At 40.1% G+C, this 23,598-nt stretch overlaps 2 protein-coding genes across 2 annotated transcripts in view; one reads left to right on the forward strand and one right to left on the reverse strand.

The window, feature by feature from the left end:
- The window catches only part of trmt61a (tRNA methyltransferase 61A), a 735,410-nt gene that overhangs the window by 466,449 nt on the left and 245,363 nt on the right, over window positions 1-23,598 (forward strand). The window lies entirely within an intron of this gene.
- Window positions 1,809-23,598, reverse strand: part of LOC104965050 (ATP-binding cassette sub-family A member 12) — a 134,016-nt gene continuing 112,226 nt past the window's right edge. Inside the window, exons 39-44 of the mRNA XM_010793990.1 lie at window positions 4,764-4,898; window positions 4,079-4,182; window positions 3,755-3,847; window positions 3,457-3,562; window positions 3,038-3,175; window positions 1,809-2,566 (exon numbers count right to left, since the gene is read on the reverse strand). Of these exons, the coding sequence (XP_010792292.1) occupies window positions 2,462-2,566; window positions 3,038-3,175; window positions 3,457-3,562; window positions 3,755-3,847; window positions 4,079-4,182; window positions 4,764-4,898 (681 nt within the window). The 3' untranslated portion in view covers window positions 1,809-2,461. The remainder of the gene's footprint in view (window positions 2,567-3,037; window positions 3,176-3,456; window positions 3,563-3,754; window positions 3,848-4,078; window positions 4,183-4,763; window positions 4,899-23,598) is intronic.

A 23,598-nucleotide genomic window follows, 5' to 3' on the forward strand; every position in this document is an offset into this window, starting at 1 on the left:
CTTGACAAACCCATCCATGGACAAACCCTGTGATAGTCCTCAAGCTCTCTGATTGGATGTTTGAGTGTGCGCCGAGGGTTACGCCGAGCGTCGAACAGCACTTTGAAATGGGATGGAACCACGGCAGACTGTCCAAAACTGAATTTGAACGGGTCCACCCCGTCCCCCACCCCGTCCCCAGAACNTCCTGCCTCAACAAAACATAAATAAACCGGTTACAACAGGTCCAAAATGCTGCAGCCAGACTACTGACTCGGTCCAAAAAAACATGCCACATCACTCCGATTCTTTCTGCCCTGCACTGGCTCCCTGTCCATCTCAGAACCCAATTCAAGGTACTGGTCTTCAAATATAGAGCTGTCCATGGCCAAGCCCCAGCCTACGTTACAAATGACCTGATCCACCCTCACAGCACAAACCGGGCCCTGAGGTCCTCTGAACAAAGGCCTCCTAAGGGTGCCCCGAACCAGGCTAAAGACTAAGGGGGACCGTGCCTTTGAGGTGGTGGCCTCAAGGTTTTGGAACAAACTCCCCCAGATAATAAAAACCTCGGCCTCAATAGAGATTTTTAAGGGGCAGTTAAAGACCCACCTGTTCCGACAGGCCTTTGGGTCGTCGGAGGAGGTGAGTGGGGGGACCGTGCCTTTGAGGTGGTGGCCTGCCTGACTGTCTTTTTTTTTTTTTTATTTCTTTTTTTTATTGGTGTTTTATGTTTTATGTTTTATCCTATGTATTACCTGCTGCTGTTTTATGCCTTTTATTCTACATGTTATAGTTGTACTTTGAATTGTGTCCTGTGTACTGTACATAGACTGTATGGTACTGTAAAGCCCTTTGTACATCCGTGTTGAGAAGGGTGCTATATAAATACCTTTTTACTGACTTACTTACCCATCGGGGGCGCCAAAAAAATTGAAAAAAAAAAGTTAGACGTTTAAAAAAAAAAACGGGCCCAGCCCCAGTAAAAACCAGAGGTTTATGTGAAATGGTTCTTTTTTTTTAATAATGGTTTTAGTGTGCAATTATAGGTTTTAATTTTGTGTGAGTGTTAATTTAAAATAAATCAAACTCCCAAAAAACGAACAGCTTCTGTGTGCTTTTATTAACATTGGAATTTACTGTGTAAGCGGCCGCGGGGGGGGGAGAGCTTTAGAGAGCTCCCTCCTGAAAGACTTAGAGGCTCTGATAACCTCAGCTCAGTGAGGTAAAGGCACACCTTTATATGATCATTATAGTTATAAAAAAATAAGAGAATAGATGAAAAACAGGTATAAAATACTATATGACAGTACAAAATCTAGGGCAGCAAATTGGTCAGGGCCAGCCCTGGCCAGCATCCTTGCTATCTGTTGTTCACTGAGTTGATTCTCGCTAAGTAGCCATTATAAGGCTTAGTCATCTTGCCAAATAGTGAGCCTGTGTTGATATGAATTTTTTTTTATAACTGGTTTATAAATCGTTCTTAATGATTAATAAAGTGTTTACAACCTAATTCATAACCTAATTATAAACCCTTTATGAATCCTTTATAAGGGTAGTCTTGTAAAGTGGTAACGATTTATGTAAACTCCAACATCAGTTTTAATGTCATAAAGTGGCCTCGATCCCATTTGTATACACTCTGGCCCAAAACAGAGAGCCCTTGGACCCAAAGTTCACCGCATTTAAAAAGGCCAAATGAAAATCTAATTTGAGTCATATTCAAAACTGCTATCACATAAGAAATCAGCTAGACTTAGGTGGCTTAGGTCTACCATAGGGGTACAAATCTATAAGTGAAACATGTAAGATAGACTAAAGACAGCAGCTGCATTTAAAAATAGCTTTATTAGAATAGTAAAAATAGGCAGGGTACATTAAGAAAATGTGGTCCATAGGCATGAAAAAAGTCCACATTCAGGATGTTCGTTTGACAGTAGGCACAATAACATGTATATAAGTGTTAAAATAACATACAACATTTTTACACAATATGTATATTTATTGTGTGATTGCTTTAAGATTATGTAAAATTAAGTTTTTCCAAAATTACATTCAAATGAAAATGATTCAATATAGTAAATACAGAATTTTTAATTTGCTAAACAATGCCCAAACCACAAAGATAAAATAATAGCCTACACATAGAATGTTATCCTTCATAAATAATGAGATCCAAAGAATAAAGGTAAACAGGTGCGAACCATTTAGACAGGAAACTTCATTAATCAACATTTTATATTTGCGCTTGTATGCAAATGTAAATTTGTAATTTTGTTAACATTAGCATTTTATTTGACTAAGTATAAACATGTATGTTACCGTGTATGTGATCAGTCATGACACTTTCAAGAAATAATCAGTATTTTTAATACATTAACTATCTTTTTCACCATATATTAAGAGAAGATTTACTTTAAACAAATGGTATTTAATTTCACAGTAGACGCAGACAAAAAGCAGGAAAATATGGCAGTCGTTTCTAAATGTTTACTGCCTTAATGGAGTCCAGGTCATCAGATCCGTCTTCACTGTTCAGTGAAATGGATTCCATGGCGATGTTTCCCAGGGCGAAGTTGATGAAGACCTGTGAAGGTGCAGGAACAATGTAAGTGTCCAATATAAAAGATAGTTATTTTTCTGTGAACCGATTCGAGTGAATCTGCTGGTCAGTTTCCCTCAACACCCCCTCTTTTCACTCTTCTTATGGTATCTTCAGGTCCCAGAGCCCCAAAATGGAAGAGTACCGGTAGTTGAAGAACATCAGCACTGGCTGCATATTAAGCTCACAGGTTCTCTCCCCAACTCATATTCCATTTATCCTCCCTCAGGCATACCCCTCTGTCAGTTTCCTTCTCCCTCCTTTAAACTTTCTCAAACTCAGTCTCTCACTCCCACTCAGCTTTCTTCTGTCCCTGCTTCTCCTCCTACCCTCTCTCTTTACTTCTCTCATCTCCTGTCCCTTTTTTCTGTCCCTCGCTGCCATCCACCCACCCTCTACAAAGCTGCACACTAGTCCCCCCTCTCACTCTATTTATGTCCTGTCTCTTTTTCTTACCTCATCCAGTGTGGTCTGGCTCACAGAGAAGTGTTTGATCTGCAGAGCATTCTTGTTGGACTCCAGCTGGTCAAAGATGTCAGCCACCCCTCCTGGAGCAGTTGGTACGTGGTACTCTACCATAGTGGAGTGCTGGTCCTGTGTGTTGACAAAGAAGGGGCAATTAGATATTCTGAAATATGCTCTCTGTGTTAACACAATTCATAGTGAAGAGCAGTGTATACCAACATAGGCAAATTCAACTTTGCACCTCAATCCTGAAATAATAGCTGGGATCAAAATACCACAAAGGCTCCCTACATGTTCCTCGGAAACTAATCATACGTACAACCAAAATGCCCTACAATGTATACTTTGCATTCTTTTCCCTCTTCTCTACCAAGTACCTACAACTACTTTGGATGGCTGGCAGAACTCACCTTGAGATAAGTGCTGGGGAATCGACTTCGCATGAAGACAGTGATTGCCTCAGCGTCACAGGAGGCCTCTGCCAAGTACATCTTCACAGTGAACCCGCTGCCGAACCTGCACAAAGGAGATTTTGCGAACAAAGCACTGTGTTATTACATGTCTGAGGGGTGGGGGGTACATGGCTACAAGTAAAATTGAGCATTCAGTTGCACAGAGGACCACAGGAGAGGGGAAAATAGGAGGTTATGTGCGCAGGGCGGAGACAGCGGTAATGGCTGAATTGGGGTTTGAGTAGAGGTCACTAACCTGTTCTTAATGTGCTGCAGGGAGCCCAGGCAGCAGAACTGACCTTTCACCATGATGGCAAGACGGCTGCACAGAGCCTCACACTCCTCCATGCTGAGAGACGGAGACAAAGAGAGAAAGATAAAAGGTCACACTTGGAGCCTTTGAGCATATAATGAGCAGTGCCTGTGGTCACATAGAAATAATAACATTTAGTGCTTATTCTTGTTGTTTTCTACAGTATAACCTGAAATTGTATTCCTTATCCTTACATCGTGTATTCAAAAACAAAAAACATTTGACCAGGAATGAGAGACTGAGCAGGTGTATGTATTTGAAGCTAACCTGTGAGAGGTGAGGACCACGGCACATTTTCCTTTCACTTCTTCAGAGATGATTTTCCACAGGTGACGCTTTGTGCGAGGGTCCATGCCGGAGCTCGGTTCATCCTGCAGAGAGAGGAAGAGTGAGGAGAAGTTAGAAGTGTGTGTGGAAGAGATAAAGGAAGGTTGGAATCACCACACAGACATAAAGGGAAAACAATGAGGTTGGAAAAACAAGGGCAGGGTGAACAAGAGAGAGTAAACACAAATACATAATTGCAAAAAAGCAAGGAAGATGGGAGGCCAAGTGCTACAGGCAAAGTAAATAAGGGGAAGGTAAGAAAAGAAGACGAGACAAGAGGCAGAGGGAAGCTTCAAGAGGATGGGGAAATTAAGAAGAAACACAGAGAAAACAAAATGTAAGGATACAGTTGAGAACAGGAAGGAGGAAGAGAAGATAGGATTTGATAGAGATAAAAGGTAGAAACAAAGTTGAAAGCTAACAGAGAAGACCACCCTTGGGTGAGCCCGAGGAAACAGACTAATTAACTAGATATGAGATCTGTCAAGGCTTGGGGATCAATATCTACTTCACTTCAAAGACCCTTTCAGGAGGAACAATAGTATACGGTTTAATATTAGCTGTCTTGTGGACGGTTAGGCAATTAAATGGGCAGCTAAAGCGGCGAGAACGGGCGGTTCCTCACCAGCAGAAGGATTTTAGGATGTCCGATGAGAGCCAGCGCAGTGGAGAGCTTTCTGCGGGTGCCGCAACTGTAACTGTCAGTAATGATGTCTTTATGGTAGCTCAGCTCCAGCCTCTTCAGCAGGTAGTTCACCACCTTTTCAAATAAAAACATGCAGGGGATTAGACAGTGGTTGAACAAAAATAATGAACATCACATGAGAAAAAAGGTTTACTGTTTGAAACGATAAAACATAATAGTAGTTTAACTCGTATCTTCCTTATCCCTGCAGATCACAGAGGTTTACTTTATTCACATCTCACAGGTGCTTTATGCTATCACTTAGATGTTCAATGAATGTGTCAATCAATTAGTCCACATGACATTGTATTGTTGTTTTCTGTTTGTTTTAATGAGTGTTTTTTTTAACCCCTGTCAAAAGCAGTTATATGGAGACTATTGCAGTTTTAATTGATAAAGGAAATGTATAACTACAATAGTTGGTCCTATTTTAATGTAGTAAATATTATTAGGGGGCTGGAGCATTCTGTCAGTCATTTTCTGAAGACACAGGATTCATCATTATGCTCTCTCTACTTTTGTTTTACACCATATGCAAGTTAAGTATACATTTCCTAAAACAAGAAAAATCCTATGACTTGCAATTACATCACAAATATTGAATATTTTGATAAGAAATAGTTTGACGTTAGACTATATGACTTTTGTTTTGTACAGTAGTTTATCCTTGAATGTGTTATAGGGATGAGATTAAAGGTAGTTACATTTACGTTGTCTTCTTATTACTAGGTTTTCATCTTAAGAAGGCAAAGGAAACCTCCGACCTTCGCCCAGTGCAACCAATCAAGAAAAGATGTAATGGTTTTGCCGTTATACACTGGGAGTCAGTAGGTTTAATGGCTGCTCTGCATGGCTCTAGGACCATAAAGGAATATGAGGCAATTTCATAGAACTATATGCTGCTCCTATAGTTATGAGTAGAAAGTCAATGCCCCTTACTGTGTCTCGTGCAGATCGAAACAAAACCAGACCTTTAGAGGAAGTTGATTTTCAGTCCCTTTAATCCATCAATTTGAGGACATCTCTCTGGAGAAAGAATTCCAATATACCACCACGCACTCAACTGAGGAGCTGCAGGAAAGGTGCATTTACAAAAAAGCTGAAAAGGATGCACTACAACTCATTGGCTATTTTCTCTATTTTCTCATTTCTCTTATTGCCTCCTGATAATATGTCAGCTGCAATGTAATCAACTGAGGTTTCTATCTGTCCCACTCCCATGTATATTTAATTGTGTTTGTAAACCAACAATGAATTTACTTTGTGACTTTATTCAATCTGAGCTCCACGCTGTCCTGGGGCTGCAGCTTTATGGAAAAGGAACTGACACAGCACACATAACTGAACAAAAATATAAACGCAACACTTTTGTTTTTGCTCCCAAGATCTAAAACATTTTCTATATACACAAAATAACCATTTCTCTGAAATATTGTTCATAAATCTGAAAAAATCTGTGATAGTGAGCACTTTAAACCCTAACCCTAACATGTCACCCATTGAGCATGTTTGGGATGCTCTGGATCGGCGTATACGACAGCGTGTTCCAGTTCCTGCCAATATCCAGCAACTTCGCACAGCCATTGAAGAGGAGTGGACCAACATTCCACAGGCCACAATCAACAACCTGATCAACTCTATGCGAAGGAGATGGGTGACATGTTAGGGTTAGGGTTAGGGTTTAACCCTAGGGTTTTCGGACCCCCCCCAGACCCCCCCAATATAACAAAACTGCACGTTTCAGAGTGGCCTTTTATTGTGGCCAGCCTAAGGCACACCTGTGCAATAATCATGCTGTCTAATCAGCATCTTGATATGCCACACCTGTGAGGTGGGATGGATTATCTCGGCAAAGGAGAAGTGCTCACTATCACAGATTTTTTCCGATTTGTGAACAATATTTCAGAGAAATGGTTATTTTGTGTATATAGAAAATGTTTTAGATCTTTGAGTTCATCTAATGAAAAATGGGAGCAAAAACAAAAGTGTTGCATTTATATTTTTGTTCAGTGTATGTATGTAGGCCGATCCAGAAGTCAGCATAGCAAGGGCTCCCTGGATTAAAAGCAATGGGATTTTTGGAATATTGGAGAAATATGATTTGTGGCAAACACAAGTTAATAATAATTAAACGTAAACTAGTCAAAAGTAAAAAGCTAAAATCAAGCTATAAACCAATGGCTACGCATCACCAGAGCTAAGCTAAAGGCGATTTTAGCTTTTTACTTTTGACTAGTTTACGTTTAATTATTATTAACTTGTNATACATATGTAAATATATAATATATATTAAATAATGTATTATATTACATTGTTGGCCCTGCATTGGATTATTATCAGTTCTGTTAATATCTTCCTAAATAACTACGTCTGAAAGCAGAAGTCTAGGGCAAATAATTGAAGGTAAATATTCAAGAATTACACCAATTGTATTGTATATTATATTCTTTGCAAGCTCTTGTGGGGCCACATAAAATTAGGTCACAGGCCGGATTTGGGCCTTGAGTTTGACACCCCTGATTTAGACCATGTTTAAAACCATATATTTCCCTCAAGTGCAGAGACATAAAACAGAGCATAAAATGAAAGTTACATTTGGATTAACATTCTACAGGTGGACACATTTTGGCTCAATTTCACCTGCTGAATGTCTAACTCAGGCGTGTCAAACTCAATTTCATCGCGGGCCACATTAGCATTATGGTTGCACTCAAAGGGCCGGTTGTAGCTTTAAGACGATATAAATATATAAAATGATGTTTTACATTACTGCCTCTGCATTGGATTATTATCGGATAGGGTTAATTATGAAGTTATTACCCTATCCGATAATAATCCAATTTGAATCTGAATCTGAATCTGAAATCTGAAAGCAGAAGTCTATGGCAAACAATTGCAAGTCTCTTCAGTGTGCATGTCACAAAATGAGATGCATTGTGGGAAAGGTTGTTTATTGGCAATGTGCTTCTGTAAAACGACATGTAACCGTATAATAAACATATTATATTCTTTGCAAGCTCTTGCGGGCCACATAAAATGAAGTCGCGGGCCGGATTTGGCCCCCGGGCCTTGAGTTTGACACCCCTGGTCTAAATTAACAACTTATTGCCAATATGACTCCTACATCAACCTAAAACACAATAAAGTGACACAGTCCCAGTATTGTGCTTGTTCCGTAAAAGTGTATAACGAAGTGTCTAAACTGATGCTTAAACCGAGCAATAAACAACTTGTATCACCATGCGTGGATTAACGTGACGAGAAGGTGTATCATTTAGACGCCCTGGAAAATACAACACACCTTAGACAGTGGCCCTAAATCTATTTAAAGAGTAGTAGTTTTGGCGGAGATGAGTGACAAGGGACAACATAGCTAAGCGTGGGTTTGTCGAAAGTATCTCTTGTCTTTGTATCACCTTTTAATTCGTCTGCCTTATCTCCTTTGTGTGTTTTAATATCCGCCCGTCTGCTGACAGACACAAAGAGGAGAGGCAAAGACTTGTTTGCTCTTCCCTGGTTCTCACAGTTTTATTCCCTCCTTGATGGATCAGTGGAAAATGAATGGCAACTTCTCAATCTTTTCCAGTTGTTGCAGGAAGATATATTTGGAAGTTGTAAAAAGGCCCGTCAGTAGAGATGATATTGAATAGACTCAGAAAGACTACTATATTTAGGGAACCGTCACACATGCAGGAAATTAACTTTGGCAAATATTGGCCCCACGTTTGTTTCCATTATATGTGAGCAAAGCGACGAATACAACTTTCAATTAAGCAAATTGGCATCGTGTTGAGTTCAACCTTCGTGGACTTTGAGTAGCGAAGCCGCAACCTTTAACCAATATCAAAAGTGGTTGAAAGTATTTCACACTGTCCACAATCAACATGAATACACCAGCATGTTTTGAGATTGAGTCCCTTGACTTCATCCATTACCACGAGGACAATCTTCTCTATATCTTCTTCCCACATGACTAACAATTAACAGATGTTTGGTTGGACACTGCTTTTGCTCTGTGCCTTTGAGACAATGCATAACTGTCCTTCCACTGAACCGCAAGTTTATCCATATGTCTGCCTACGGTTGTGGGAATTCTTACTTGTGTAAATTAATTTCTTCGTAAATCTGTCTGTAGATTAAAAGAGTATGTATTTACAATTCTGGGAAATCTTCAGACTCTTGTTTTGTGGTAACTATCTGCAGATTTATGAATTTATTTCAAGTGAAACAAAACAAAACAGTCTTGTGCTTTCTAGACAAATGTAATACATGCATATGAGTGGATGAAAGGCCAGACAAAGTGAGAAAGCAGCAAGCAGGGAATATGTGGCTTTGTGCAACAGGGCCTTGGAGAACTTCACGAAGGTCGCTCTAGCACTCACCCTGAGGAAAGGAAAAAATACTTCTATTGACTGGCTTTATTTTTAGTCGCAGGAATGAAAGAAGATGAGAAAAGGATTAAAACTTCATACCAAGTATACTAAATTAAAAGGCTGTTGACAGAGACTAACTCTGTTGATGTTAGATAATCTCCTCTTTCCCCTGAATAGATCTTTATCTAGCTGTGAATGGAAAGTATCTAACCCTCAATGTCCAACTTAAAACGACATTTTTTTATTTGCTACCACCTATGTGCTCTGTGTATCACTTGCCCTGTTTTAATCTTCAGAGAAAAAACAGAAACCAAAAGCGAGAATATCATTTTTTTGATAGCATTATCCATTTACGTAGATGGATGCCATTCTGATCAATATGAAAAACACAATTTTTTTCACTACAAAAAGTAATAATTTTAGGACTAAAACTGGAAACATTGGATTAGGGTTCTGAGGAGAAAGCGGTCGGCAAGTTGGATGAAAGTCCGATAATCCCTCTCGTTTTGACTCTGTTTTGGTCACCACCAGCTCTGTCCTGATTTGTTTCACTGCTGATTACCTGCTAGATGTTTAGTTTGCCTGTTGTTTGTGTGAATTTGATTATCAGAGCTTTTTTCTCTAAAAACAACAAATCGTGTTGATGAGGGTGCTGTGGCTGGACTAAAGCATTTTGGGTAATAACATCTGAACAATGAGCAGGAACACTCTTCCACATGCATGTAGCCAATTGATTCTTATTAATATTGATACAATGAGATTCAAAACATACAAATAATACAAATTAGAAGTTGGAGTTTAAATGTTGCTTTTGAAATTAGGCTTTAACATCCAGCTCAAGCATAAATAGAGTGGTGCAGAAAAGCATTTTACCACTTCCAGTTCCCTTGTCTTGGAGTCTATGAAATGTGAGTGTGATTTTGGTTAGAAGCCAGAAATAAGTTCTGTCGTTAACAGAAGCTTACACACGTTTCACAATTGGTTCTACAACATAAAATATGTCAGTGAATACTCCTCCTATGAATGTCTGAAGCTGTCACGTGTCATCAGTTGCTAAAAAGTGACTAAATAAGACTTTTTTATGTCATCAACGCCGTCACAAGATCGCCTTTAGCTTAGCGGTGGTGATGCGACCGTGAAGTAGTTCGCTTAAGGCCTGGCTTTAGCTTTTTATTTCTTTTTATTACGCTTTAAAAGTGGTGTTCAAATGTGGAGATTATCCTGCTGAACAAAACGTGGAAAGTCACAAACGTGCATTGACCACAAGGCTTATTTTCTGCAATATCATTTGTTTTAAATGTTGTCGAGGGACCAGTTGCAATGCTATCTTCCGGACCGGCCTACAAAACACGTCATCACTGCACCACAAATAAATCACACACCAATTGCACATAAAATGGTAAATACAATCTATGAGTTATCTAAAATTATTGAATGAACAGCTGATGGCGAACATCTTGCAAAGTCCAAAAAGCACGCTGTTGTGTCTCTTCTGTAAACACCAGTCTTCAGTGTTTTTTTTTAAACTCCAGTCACTGTCAAAGACATTGAATGCAGACGCAGCTCCATCTGTAAAAGACGAGCTTGTGCCGCTGCCATTCCCAACTAAGCATCTCATCTTCCTGGGTATGTGGTACCTGGGGGTTTAACCTGCAACATGGCATATCATCTTTCTGCTCCTACGTGGAGGGAGTGGCCTGCCATGAGCCCACAGAGGGCCAACACTGCTCCTGGATCTAGGCAAACTTCCAGCCCCCAGCACGCACACCAGCCCATCTTCCTACCCCCGGGGCATTCTCACTGATGGCTTAGACTGGCTTTTCACTGTGCCATGATGCTTTCATTAAACTAGTTTATTCCCCGTTTTCCATTGCTGGGCATCTCTCCCATCTGCGTTCACTCACAGCGATCAGCCAAGCTGCTCCGGCTCTGCAAGACATGGAGGCTGTATTTGGGTGAGCATGCACACAGCGCTTTTACTACAAATCCCATTGCTTTCTCCATTATCCATTGCGGCAGTCGTGTGGTTAGGGTGTCTGCCATGAAACCAGTGGGCTGTGGCTTCTTCCTTCTATTCGAGCTCATGTTTGCAAAGGCAGGTCAAGGGTGTACAAGGGCCTGGATCATTGCAGCAGTTGCCAAGTGGCTTATGCTAGCATTGAGTCACTAATTGTCCTTTTTTAATAACTAACATTGTTGATATCAAATGTTCCTCTCATGAGCACTTTGCATAATCCAAAACAAAGTTATGTAATCAATTTTAACTGAGCATTGGGAAAGTGAAACCCACACATTTAGCTCAAGCAGCTCAGATACATAATCAGAGCAATGAAAGATAATTGATAAAGCAACCGTTAATGACAAACCGCTACATGCAGAGTCAGCTGCAGTGGGTGCAAGATTGCTTATTTTGGAGCCGCATGTTCCCTGTGTTCTGTTTCCAGCTCATTCGGGCCTAGTCGTATTTGTAAGAAGTTTGTTTTGGCTTTTTGAATTATTTGCTTAAGTTTTATTTTTTACCACAACCTCTTAGATGTTACAGTCTAATTACGTGTAATTTCTGTCGTAAGGTTGGTTTGATGTGTGGTTGCACTTATGCGGACAGAATCCCGATATTTTAGACGCTGTTAGGATATTATGAAGAGGCTACGTGCATCCAAATTCTACAAAATACATTCAATGACAATGTTTTTTTTAATGCGAAAGCCAATGTTTTTACGATTATTGCTTTCTCTGACAAAACAAAAGGGCACGCGGTTTTCTTTGCCAGCATCTGATACAGCACAGTAATAAATGTACATGATGCATATCACGGCTAACACCAAGTCCAATACTATAAACCGCTGGAGATGTTAAGGATGCACAGGCCATGGAAAATGTGGCTGCAGCGAGAAACCAATGTTGTGTACACAGCAGCCCACAAAGCAACAACGCCATAAACATCCTGGCATCTGGCTTATGTTCCCATCATAAGCTATGCTCAAATTCAATTACCCAGTCAACATTCTCTGAGCGATGTTGAAGGGCTCTTGATGGACTGCTATGTACATAACTCTGATTAGGGATTACGCATGATGTGATGAATACCGCAAGACCATTGAGAAACACTCCAGCACCATAAATCAAAACCACAGCGATGCTGCAGATTTCAAGTTCTGTTCGGTTCTGGTCATTAGAATTACAGCCGAGTATAAAACACATTTAACAACATGGGAATTAGTGTAATGGTTAGACTCAAGGCTTGTTGGTGTATTTAGTTTTTTTTAGATGTTATGCAAGAGTTCTGCAAAACACACAAATACTCCAGCTCTTGTAGACAACTAGTTTTTCGCATTTTTGCTTATATTTGAGAATAAGGGGGCCAGGAAGCGAGAAGGTTAAGACATGAAACAAAGGTCACAATGCGGGAATCGAACCCAGGACGTTGTGGTTATATGGACTGTTGCCACTCAAGGTACTCCTGACAGAAAACATTTAAACTCATTCATTAAACAACTGTTTCTTAATGGAAATCAGTTTAACCTGACTGCATGCAGAGATACTAGGTGTATGCAGACAGGGTTCATATCGAAACGGCAGACTCTCTTGGTATTTTGAGAACATTTGAAGAACAGAGCAAAGCATTCATTTTTCTAAGAGATATCACATGACAAACCAAGAAAAGTGTTTTACTACCATTTCTGTCATATATTCCCCTAACTATCTGGATGAAAATATCTTCTGTTTTCTTAATGATTTTCAGAATGACAGTAAGTGTTGTTTAATTTGTATATGTACAGAGTATCTCCAGATCGAGAAATCTGTTGATTGATTTGGATGGAACTTTGAGGCACATGGTCCAAAGATGATGGATCCTATAGGCTTTTAGGATCACCTGCCTTTCCTTCAGTGCCACCATGATGTTGGAATGTGTACCTTACAAACAACTCTTGGATGGAAAGCAGTGCTCATTTATGAAGACATACATGTTCCCCTCACAATGAATTGTAATACAATTGACGATCTTGTTACCCTCTTAAAAATAGGGCAAACAAATATTGGCAACAACTTTGGTTTTGAACAAATACCTGCATGACTCATGACATTCCCACCAGCCTCAGCATTACTTTCTGGTTGCTAATTAAGGAATGTTAGCTCGATTTAGATCTATTAGTTCAGCTCAACTGTTCCTAACTGCAGCCTCACATATCCTCTAGCATTGCTGCAGACTGGTTTTAAAAAGAACCACATTTATTGTCGAGCAGTGGCTGAATTTTATCTATGGATAATCCAACCAGGGGAGTTTACTGTGCATCTAAGCCTTGTAAATGCTTAACAAGCTGACGCTTGTTTGTATTTCATTGGCCAACAAAGTGCATTGCTGGATGACATTGCACTTTGCTCACAAAAGTTGGGCCAAGATAAACTTTTGTTTGCCTGCATTACTCTGCATTTTTTGACATAGTGACTTTGTCGTTCTGAATGAGGCCTTACAACATTGCTGCAGGACGAATAAGAAAGATGTGAATGATGGGGATTGATGCATGATGGGGAATTTATATGAGGGCTACCACTGTGCCGCTCATGCCAGATTAAATCTGCAGTGGTATTAGCATGCAAATTGAAAAAAGGGGCAGTATTTCCTTTGGATTAACTGCCACTGCCTGCAACAATGTTGGAGTGCTACACCACAGACCTTATCACACAGCTGTGAAATACTGTAGCTCTATGAGTACATGCCCACGGGCATCATGGGGAAGATCTCCACTGGCTTAGTCAGAGAAGTCATTCAATCGTGCTCTTGGTCACAATTTAAAATAGATTCAGGTACAAGCGTCACTCTGACACAGCAGAATGAATCAGGACGGATTCATGTGTGAGGATGTGACGCACGTACACACACAAACACAACTCTTACAGAAATGGAAAAGTTATTTGTCAGTTGAAGAAAATGCAGTTGGCAAAGACTAACCTTTTGTTTGATGCATGTTAGTTTATTCGCTATCATTACCCTCTTCCCGTATATTGTTGACAAAAGTGTAAGCCATCAAATACATGATGACATTGATGATTTGTATGAATGCAGCAGATTGGAATAATAAAGGTAATTGATCAAAACCTCAACTACACATAAAGCAAACGGGTTCCTTGAGTTGTGGGAGCATGTGGGATCATCCTGTCACTTACAATATATGATGAGGTCTTTGCGTGGCTCTCATCACTTCTCTGCTCTCCAGTTGTTTCATGTCGTCTGGGAGAATATTTGCGGCAGCTCTGAAATCAGCAAAGAGGTATGTGTTATGATCTTGGAGTCTGTAAGATGCGGTTGTTCTCCGGCTTGCTGAGTTGAGCGTTGACAAGCTCCTGCCTGTCATCAAGGTGTAACTCAGTCCACTTCTTGTGTCCAGGTCAAGCTTTTCTCTTTGAAGCAGCTCTTTTTAAACCAGTGTTTACCACCACTGCTGCCTTTTAAAAAAAAAAAGCTCTATCACTTGGGTTTTTAGAGACATTTAAAATTGAGTAATTGAAAACACTTGTCTGTGTGAACGGATGTGGGCACCCCTCCAAAATGTATTCCTGAGATGCCTGGGCTGGAGACAGATCCAGATGGGTCTGAACTGAAACCAGATGGCTGGGTGAAGGGAACATAGCCTAGGTACTACTGCACGCTGCATACAGACAGACTCCTTCTGTGTGTGTGTGTGTGTGTGTGTGTGTGCGTGCGCGCGCGTGCGTGCCGGTGTGTGGTCAGAGCGTGTGTGTGTGTGTGTGTGTGTGTGTGTGTGTGTGTGTGTGTGTGTGTGTGTGTGTGTGTGTGTGTGCGTGCGCGCGCGTGCGTGCGTGCGTGCGTGCGTGCGTGCGTGTGTGTGTGTGTGCGTGTGTGTGTGTGTGGTTAATGCCCAGATGCAAGTGTGTGCTGTTTGGTGCTTGGTCGGGGGAATGTAAAGACGAATTACACTAATTATCTCAAATCCATTGGATAAACGTAATTTCAAAACATTTATAGAGGTATTACAAGGTGTTTACTGAATGATTCAATCATGTTGTCTTAGTGTTGGCAAACTACGTGACACAGCTATACAATTACTTGCATGGATTGCTTTATAAGAGGAACAAATAAATCAACCATCGGATCATTTTGGCTACAAGACACACTTACACTTTGTACTGATCCACAAGCATTCGATGTTTAACTGAAGACCTATGACATCGGATTAAACAGGCCTGACACGAATAATACATTACTTAAAAAGTTGCAGATCTCAAAATGTGCTTTTCATATTTTACTGGTGCACATTCAAGAAGGCCACTTGCCAGAAACATCTGTCTTTCACCGTGATACTAAAAGTTTCCTCAGATGTTCTGATCAAGAGATCTGAGAATCTAAAAGTTATGAATGGCTACGAAGAATGTTGCCCAGGAAAACTTCAAATATAGTTTTCTGTTTCCAATTGGAAGTAGTGTTGCTGCTGTTTTAAACAGTTGACTGCAAACACACCTGTGCACCACGAGGATATTACACACAAAAACCTACCAGGCGGCAGATGTTACAAACAGCGTAAGAACAAGTGCTCCTGGGAGCGATGAAGCTCTGGGAATGATGTTGTGATGAGTAGTGCGTGTCTGATAAATTAATGCATTTCAAATGTATCTTCAACAGCAGGGCTCACACAGTCAACAATAACTTTCCACCATCTCACTTCAAAAGCATTCCCATTAAAACTGTTTCCAATACTTAGAAATAAATCAATTGAAAACTGGAGCCAAACACAAACAACAAGCACACAATATCAAAATAGTTTTCTTTGAAAGATTTTCCATGCCACAACAATATGGCGGTCAAAGATTTATTTAAAGATTGATATTGAATGTAAGAGGAGGGATGAAGATAGATTAGGCAGAGGGAGAAGGTATGTTTCTACCCAATATGAGCACAATACCCCAAAAGGTACCTAGAATGACACGAAGACTAGTATGCACCAGATCTCATATTAAGTAATAAGAGATATCAGGAAGAAGGGAGGGAACGAGGGATGAAGGGAGGGAAGAAAGTAGAGATGTCATGTTGAAGGGTGGAAGGGATAACAGGAGGGGGAGGAATCAAGGGTCGGAGGGATGTAGGATTGTGGGTAAAGATGAGGTTGGAAGAGGAAGGGATGAATAGAAGGGAAAGGGAGGCCTGGCGTTTTGACCGGTATAAGCAGTTTATTAGGGGTGTGGTCGAGGTGTGGTCGAGGTATGGCCCGCTCCTGACCGTTAGTTAACTTCCCACATGTATTTGTTTTTGGCTCTTTTGCATTAATTTGAACGGACAACCATAGATAGACAGAAAAAGGGTGAGAGAGGTGACAGCATGCAGCAAAGCCACCCACTAAGCTACCAGGGCATATTCTTTGAATTCTCCGAAGAGAAATTAGTCATTTCAGTTGTTACAGGACGTTAAGAGAGCAGAAACAGCTACAGATCTGCACAGATGGAGATGGGAGCTGAGATTTAGTATCTTGATCAAGGTCACTTCAGATGTACTTGCATGAGACAATGAAACACTACACCTTGCTGATAATGTACTGAAGATGAACTCTGGTCAAAGAAACTCAATTCAGGAGTCGGATCAGATTCAGAAAATACGACTCCCTGATGTTATCTGCAGCATGTAGAACATCTGGTTTCAGATATATCATTCAAAAGATATTTGTGATAGCATTTGAGACGGACATTTATGATCAGGTTATTAAATATTTATTATTTTGACTCTCTTGACAGATTTCTTCTCCCACTAGCTAAGCTGTGTTTTTATGGGATTTAAAAACGATCAAAGATTTGCATACTGGTAGCAGCTTCACAAAGCTGCTGGGGAAATGGGAGAAAGTCAATTAAGTGGACAGTAAATAGTGGCGGTTTTGCCTGGAATTCTACATTTTGATGATGCAAGATTTTAATTGACTTTTTTGAGCTTCAAACCAAAAATGTCATATAAATGTAGTGTCTACACATAACATATTTTCACATAAAGTTAATTTGTTTTTGGTATTTAAGATTTGTGAGTATCTGTAAACACTTTGCAAGCAGCAGTGAAAACGTAATACAATGACATGAAGAATTCTGGTATTTCACACCAACCACATTTCTGGATTCCCTCATGCAGAGCAGCGACTAACAGTAAGTCATTGAAACATGTAAATGAAAACATTTGCCGCAATTAACTTGTTCTTATGTAATGTTCTGGTCCAAATGTTTCAAGAGGCAGAGCTGCAGCGTGTTTTCATTCCAGCCTCCAGATGTATATCCCTGCTACGCTATTAGGATACACGCTCAGGAATGCAGATCCCTTGAGTTCTTTGCGTTATGTTCAAGTCATGCAGACATCTGTTTAAGGGGAAACAGCATCCATTCAGATACTACTGAGGAAGACATGAATTTAACACTCTTAGGGAAATAAACTGGAACGATACACCCTCCGCTGTGGGGATGTCAACATTTGTAATTTGTCAGTCTGAATCTAACTTTTTTTCAATATTGAATTCCACAGGGCCATAACAGAATGACAGCAGTGTCTGCTAATTCTGAGTAGTGGATACTGCTTACAATAGTAAATGTGTTTTACTGTTTAGTGTGCCAACGGAAACCACATTTCACATGGGTTGCTCCACTTCTAGTGTTTCAATAGACTTGTCTTTAACAATACATGTTATAACTTGGGGTTTAAAAGCATATAGACAGGCTTACAGGATTTATGGAAGCAGTTTCAAAAATCTTTCTTTCTCTGCCTCCTGTGGGCATTACACTAAATCCTTTCTTGAGAATTGAAAAAGACAATGCCGTTTTTTTTTTTTACAATTGATGGGTCCCTCATTTTCTCACCCACAACTAACTTCCTGTTCAAAATATTTCCTCAGAAAGTAAGTGTTATTCTCATGTGAACAGCACACATCATCACACATCAAAACACACTAAGCTGTAAATACTGATAGGTGCAAACACATCACTAGCGACTGCTTTTTACATGTGGGTAACTGTAATTATAATCCAACAAGGTGTCTTGTATCCTTTCCACTTCTCAAATATGACAAATCGTAGTGTTTCCCCTCCCTTCAGCTAAAAAAAAAAGAAGATTATTTGAAGGTGTTGCTCAACAGTAATAGCTCAGAAACACCTGACTGTCCCTCTTGTGGACGCAGGTAGACTAGCACTGTCCTTCAAATGACATTTTGCATTCCCTTACACAACTCATTAAACTTGTTAAAAAGCTTCAGTGCAGATATTAGCTATGTGATTCATTTGCTTGCACTTGATACAATATCCACTTCCCATTTATTGCATTAATTTCAAATCTCTCTCATCATGAGGAATCTTGTAATCTTATAATTATAGAGGAAATTGCTGTCAGGCAAACAGCAATAAGCTTAGGGCACAATTCAACTTGGATGCAAAGTCATCTCTAATCAGAGCATCAGCTCATCCAACTCAATGTAAATGAATGCAAAACTCTACGTGCAGCAGGGCGTTTTTACTGAATGTTCACTCTCTGTAACAGATTTGTCCTTTCCGTGAACTCTGCCCTCTATCTTCTTGCCAGTGTTGTCTGTTATATTTCCAAAAGAAACACAGTGAATCACCGTATTCTACCTGACAAAGGAATTCATTATCCTTCCCCCCAGAGGACGCAGAAGAGGACTTCTCAAATGTGGTATGGCTACGCTCCAAAAAGGAAGAGTCTGCAGTGATGTGTTAACAAGGACGAGACCAACTTCCAAACTCATGAATAAACTCTGGATTCCCATCTTCAGTTTCAGCGGACACGCACCGAACTACACACCCGACTTGAGAGAAAAAGCACAGGGAAGCAAAGTAAATGCAAGAGCAGCAACATATTCATGGCACGCATGAATATCAGCCCAAAGTCTGAGTCTGATCTTACATTGTGTGTGTGTTTTCTTTCTTCTGTTAGTTTTGTAGTAGTGCTGACATTACCAATCAGCAGGAAAGCTGCTGTTTGATATTCTGTTTTCCGCATCTAATTTGCAGGGAAAAGAAACAGTCATCACTCTGGAAACTCCTTTTCTGTAACAGTGAGAAAAGCTTAAGGTAAGAATGTACAGTTCGTACGTCTAACTTGTGCCCTTCGGAGACCGGGGATGTTGATAATGATTGAATGTGATCATAGCTAATTTGTTAAGCAGTTACATTCATATTATCTTTCCATTACAAAGTCTATTGGCTCAGTTGGCAGGGGCCCATATTTTGATTCCCCAGCAGAGATAAGGTGCCAACAGCTTGACATCATGCCTAACTGACAACTCTCTGGAAGAAATTAGATTTGTAGCACAAAGATTGCCAGAGACGACCAGAGGAGCACAAAGAGGCCCTTTCTGCTTTGTTAAACACCTCGGGAACAGAGAAGTGATTTGACATAACATGCAAAGGAAATACCATTCATCTTTTACTACTGGGAGAACTAATGGGGTGATTAATGCTTGGCACACATACAGGTGATGAACTGTTATCTGACGGCAAGAGAAGAACTTACTGTAACTGGAAAGTTTCTTTTGTTCTTCTATTTCTTTCACTCTACGTTTCTATCATCGGGATCATTCGGCTTCCTAGTGTGTGAATCTGTCTGTAACAGTTGAGCGTTGCACTGTGTGAAGAGGCGTGAGGCCTCCATGATTAATGATAGCTTAGAGTCCCACACATCATCCTCTGTATGCCGGCACGTGCAGCTGCAAGTTCGCGGACTCCGAGCCAACATTACACAGGCTTAGGAAGAGGAGAATGGAGAATTAGGTCAACGGCGAAACATTACCCACACTTTATGTCAACAACACAGGTAGTTTATCTCCATCTTAAGTAGATTCCCCTAAGTTAAAGCAACAATGGCGTCACGGTTCGGGAAAATGCCAGATTGATAACAAAAATAAGAGGTGTCATTTGATTATCCTGCGGTGATATTTGAACAAAGGCGTTTAAGTCTGGCAAAGAACATTACACAGGTTGGTTACAGTTTTTCTCGAGCACTATAAAAAGACCACAGGTGAGTATTTTCTTACAGCAACAATGGAAGCCAACATGGCAGCAAGAGCAAGAGGAAGAGGAGGAAGAGGAAGAGCTGGGCTGAGAGTGAGAGGAGGAAGAATGAGAGGTAGAGCTGGAGGGAGAGGACGTGGACGAAGAAGAATACTCTCGAATGAAATGAAATGTTATCAACCATGGTTTGACGATGAGGGATGCTGGACAGAGGGTTCAGCCTAATCTAAGCCGATGTGCTGTTGCCTCTGTAATCCGGACATTTAGACTTGAAAACACGTTTGTTACCAGCTCTGCATAATTCATGATATATCAGTGCTTATATCTGTTGTGTGAAACGTATTTACTTCATTACTGTAATTGAATTGTTGCATACTATAACTTTTCAAAAATCCTGCACAATGTACTGTGGTTAACTTACNCTTTCAGACGTAGTTATTTAGGAAGATATTAACAGAACTGATAATAATCCAATGCAGGGCCAACAATGTAATATAATACATTATTTAATATATATTATATATTTACATATGTATATTTATATATAATTAAAATTAAAACCGGCCCTTTGAGTGCAACCATAATGCTGATGTGGCCCGGGATGAAATTGAGTTTGACACCCCTGGTCTAAATAGACATGTATGTTAATTTATGAAGATGCATAACTCCAGTTAAATCAGCAGTTAAAATGTTTGCCATTTTCAACAACTTAGTTTCAAGAATTGGCAAGGTTTCATCTGCTTATTGGCCCTAAACACAAAGCACAGCTAAGGCTAATGGGAGTTTCAATAGTTTTATCCATTTGGTCATTTAAAATTGTATTAGACAAACAAAGTTTTATATTGTAATTTGTTATAGCTAGTTGGTCCTATGGGGAACATGGATGCAAATTCCAAAATCCAAACAATAACGGTTGAGACAACTTGAATAGGTGAATCGACACGGCTCGGATATCTACAACGGCTCAAAACACTTCCTTGTGTTGTCAAGTTGGTGAAGATGTTTCCTCATTTCCTCGTTTTGGCACATTTGTGTTTTTTTATTTGCATTATTTCTGAAACTGCTGTGCGTTTCTCCTAATAGAAGTGTTTTGGTTTGCCAGCCACCGTAGATACAGTATCTCATGTACTTCAGTTTTAAAGAGTTGAGATGCTCAACATGCAACGTGTTATGTTTAATGAGAGATGAGAAGGGAAAAAAGCACATGGAGTAATAATCAGTGAATGGTTTTTTTGTTTTATTTCTTTCAGTCTGAAGTATAGCGTGTCCAGCGGAGATGCCTTTTCAGGAATTTAAAACCATGCGTTCAGTGGCTTTGGCGCAAATTCACAACTTCTTTTCATTAGTCCTGTTTTGGAAAGTTTGAGAGAAGTTTACTCCTTACTGTCCATAAGCATTAGATTTAGAAGAAAGGGTACCAGGAAGTCTTGCTAAAGGTATTTTCTTGCGTGGCTGGTGTGAGTCAAAGGGAAGAAAATTGAGTGCTATTTTTATGACTTCTTTTTCTGTAGCACTTTGTTCCCATGGGTTTATATATAACATTGCAGAATAAACCACATCGAACACTCACAGTGAGTGGGACGAAAACGAAAACAAGTGGGGTCCTGGTAACCTTTCATGTGAGCATTTTTGGCAAATCCATGTCCACTTCTAGAGACATTTTGAATTGCAGCTGCCCAGTTGGACAGCTCTTGAAAGGGCTGGAGCTATGATGCATTAATTGGCTCCTGTATTTCTCAGAAGCACGTGGGTGGTGCTGACTTCCGTGTGCTTTAATAATCATAATTGTAGATTTAAAGGTGTGTTATTGCGAGAAATAGGGTGTCACTTACATTTTATAGTTGTACTTTGAATTGTGTCCTGTAAAGCACTTTGTACATCCGTGTTGAGAAGGGTGCTATATAAATAAAGTTTTACTTACTTACTTATTTTCTCATACCTACCAAAAATGCCCAGAAAAAGATTGATCAAGCAGTGAGATGTATGAACTCCACTCTGACCAGTTCAAATGCTCTGTTAATTAATAGAGTTCAAGACCAAACCAGTAATGTTCTCCGTGTTCTCTCCTGGTATGTGTTAGTGAGTGTGTTTGCATTCTTGTCTAGGATGACAGATAAACCCGCATGGAGAGCAGCATTGAAGGATGGCTTTGTGCACAGTGGGGAATGTGTAAACCACAGTGTCTGCAAATGTCCTCACTGGACCTCGGTGACGTGTTTCGGGTCCCTGTCGTTTTAAGATGTAATGGTTTACATACGCAGCTGTCAGTGCAGCAGGCCATCATTCATGGTTGGATTTGATTGGAAGCAAGTGGATGTTCTTCACGTTATTTATATACAGCGGTGCTTGGTAGGAGGTCTTTTGTTGTTATGGTAATAATCATAATCTTCTTAAATTTCTTTCAGAGTTCGCAAGACAACAATGGTTTGAAATGTCATACTGAATATCGGGCTTGTTTAAAATCGATGCCTCTACTCTGTAATCTATAGTAAACCCAAAATAGGAAAAACAAATCCTGATCAGGAGAGCCTCTTTCCATTTTCTGTTAGTTAAAGCAATCATAAATCTGGTCTTCTTTTCATAACATTGGGGTTATTAAAGCTTTTATAAGATACTTGAATTCATAAAAAAGCTAGGGTGGATTTAGAAGCAAATGTTATTAAGTTCACTGATGTCACGTCTACATAAAAAGAAACTGCGTATTCATCCTTGTCTATTTTTGCAAGGCTCTTTTGAAACTGTGTATTATATCACAGTGGAAAAGGACCTTGTAGAGTCTAAGGTACGCGTATTTCATTCAAATAGCATGAAATAAGCTTTTGATTAGCAGCCCAAGTTTGTTTTTCTCCTCTTTTCCTTCAACTCCAATTTGCACTGGCTAGGGAGGAGACATGATAATTCAAAGGAGGTTTAATTGAAAACTGCACAATTCAGAGACAGCGGTTTTATGTGGAAAAGGAGAGGCGTGCATTTAGTAACACATCCAACAACTCTGGCGGTGACTTTGTTGGGGGCGAATATTTTCCATTAAGAAATTCATGAGCTTGTAAACAGCTCAGGTCCTGGGAAGCATGGTTACATCAGGCATGATAACCAGCCTGTTTGGATAAAATGCTACTCATTTTGTTTTCATTGACATACCCCTTTTTTCAGCACAAGAACAGCTCCCGGCTTGCTCTGCAATAAGCCTTCACTAATCCTGCTGCTCTGTAGAGGTTCCTGGCCCAGAAATCACCTCCGATCCAACATTTTTTCAAACTTCTCCAGTAGATTACAGATAAAGTGAGTGTTACTGTGTGTATGATCACACACACACACACACACACACACACACACACACACACACACACACACACACACACACACACACACACACACACACACACACACACACACAG

Source organism: Notothenia coriiceps, unplaced genomic scaffold (genome assembly GCF_000735185.1).
Source record: "Notothenia coriiceps isolate Sejong01 unplaced genomic scaffold, NC01 NC01_scaffold00037244, whole genome shotgun sequence".
Lineage (NCBI taxonomy): Eukaryota > Metazoa > Chordata > Actinopteri > Perciformes > Nototheniidae > Notothenia > Notothenia coriiceps.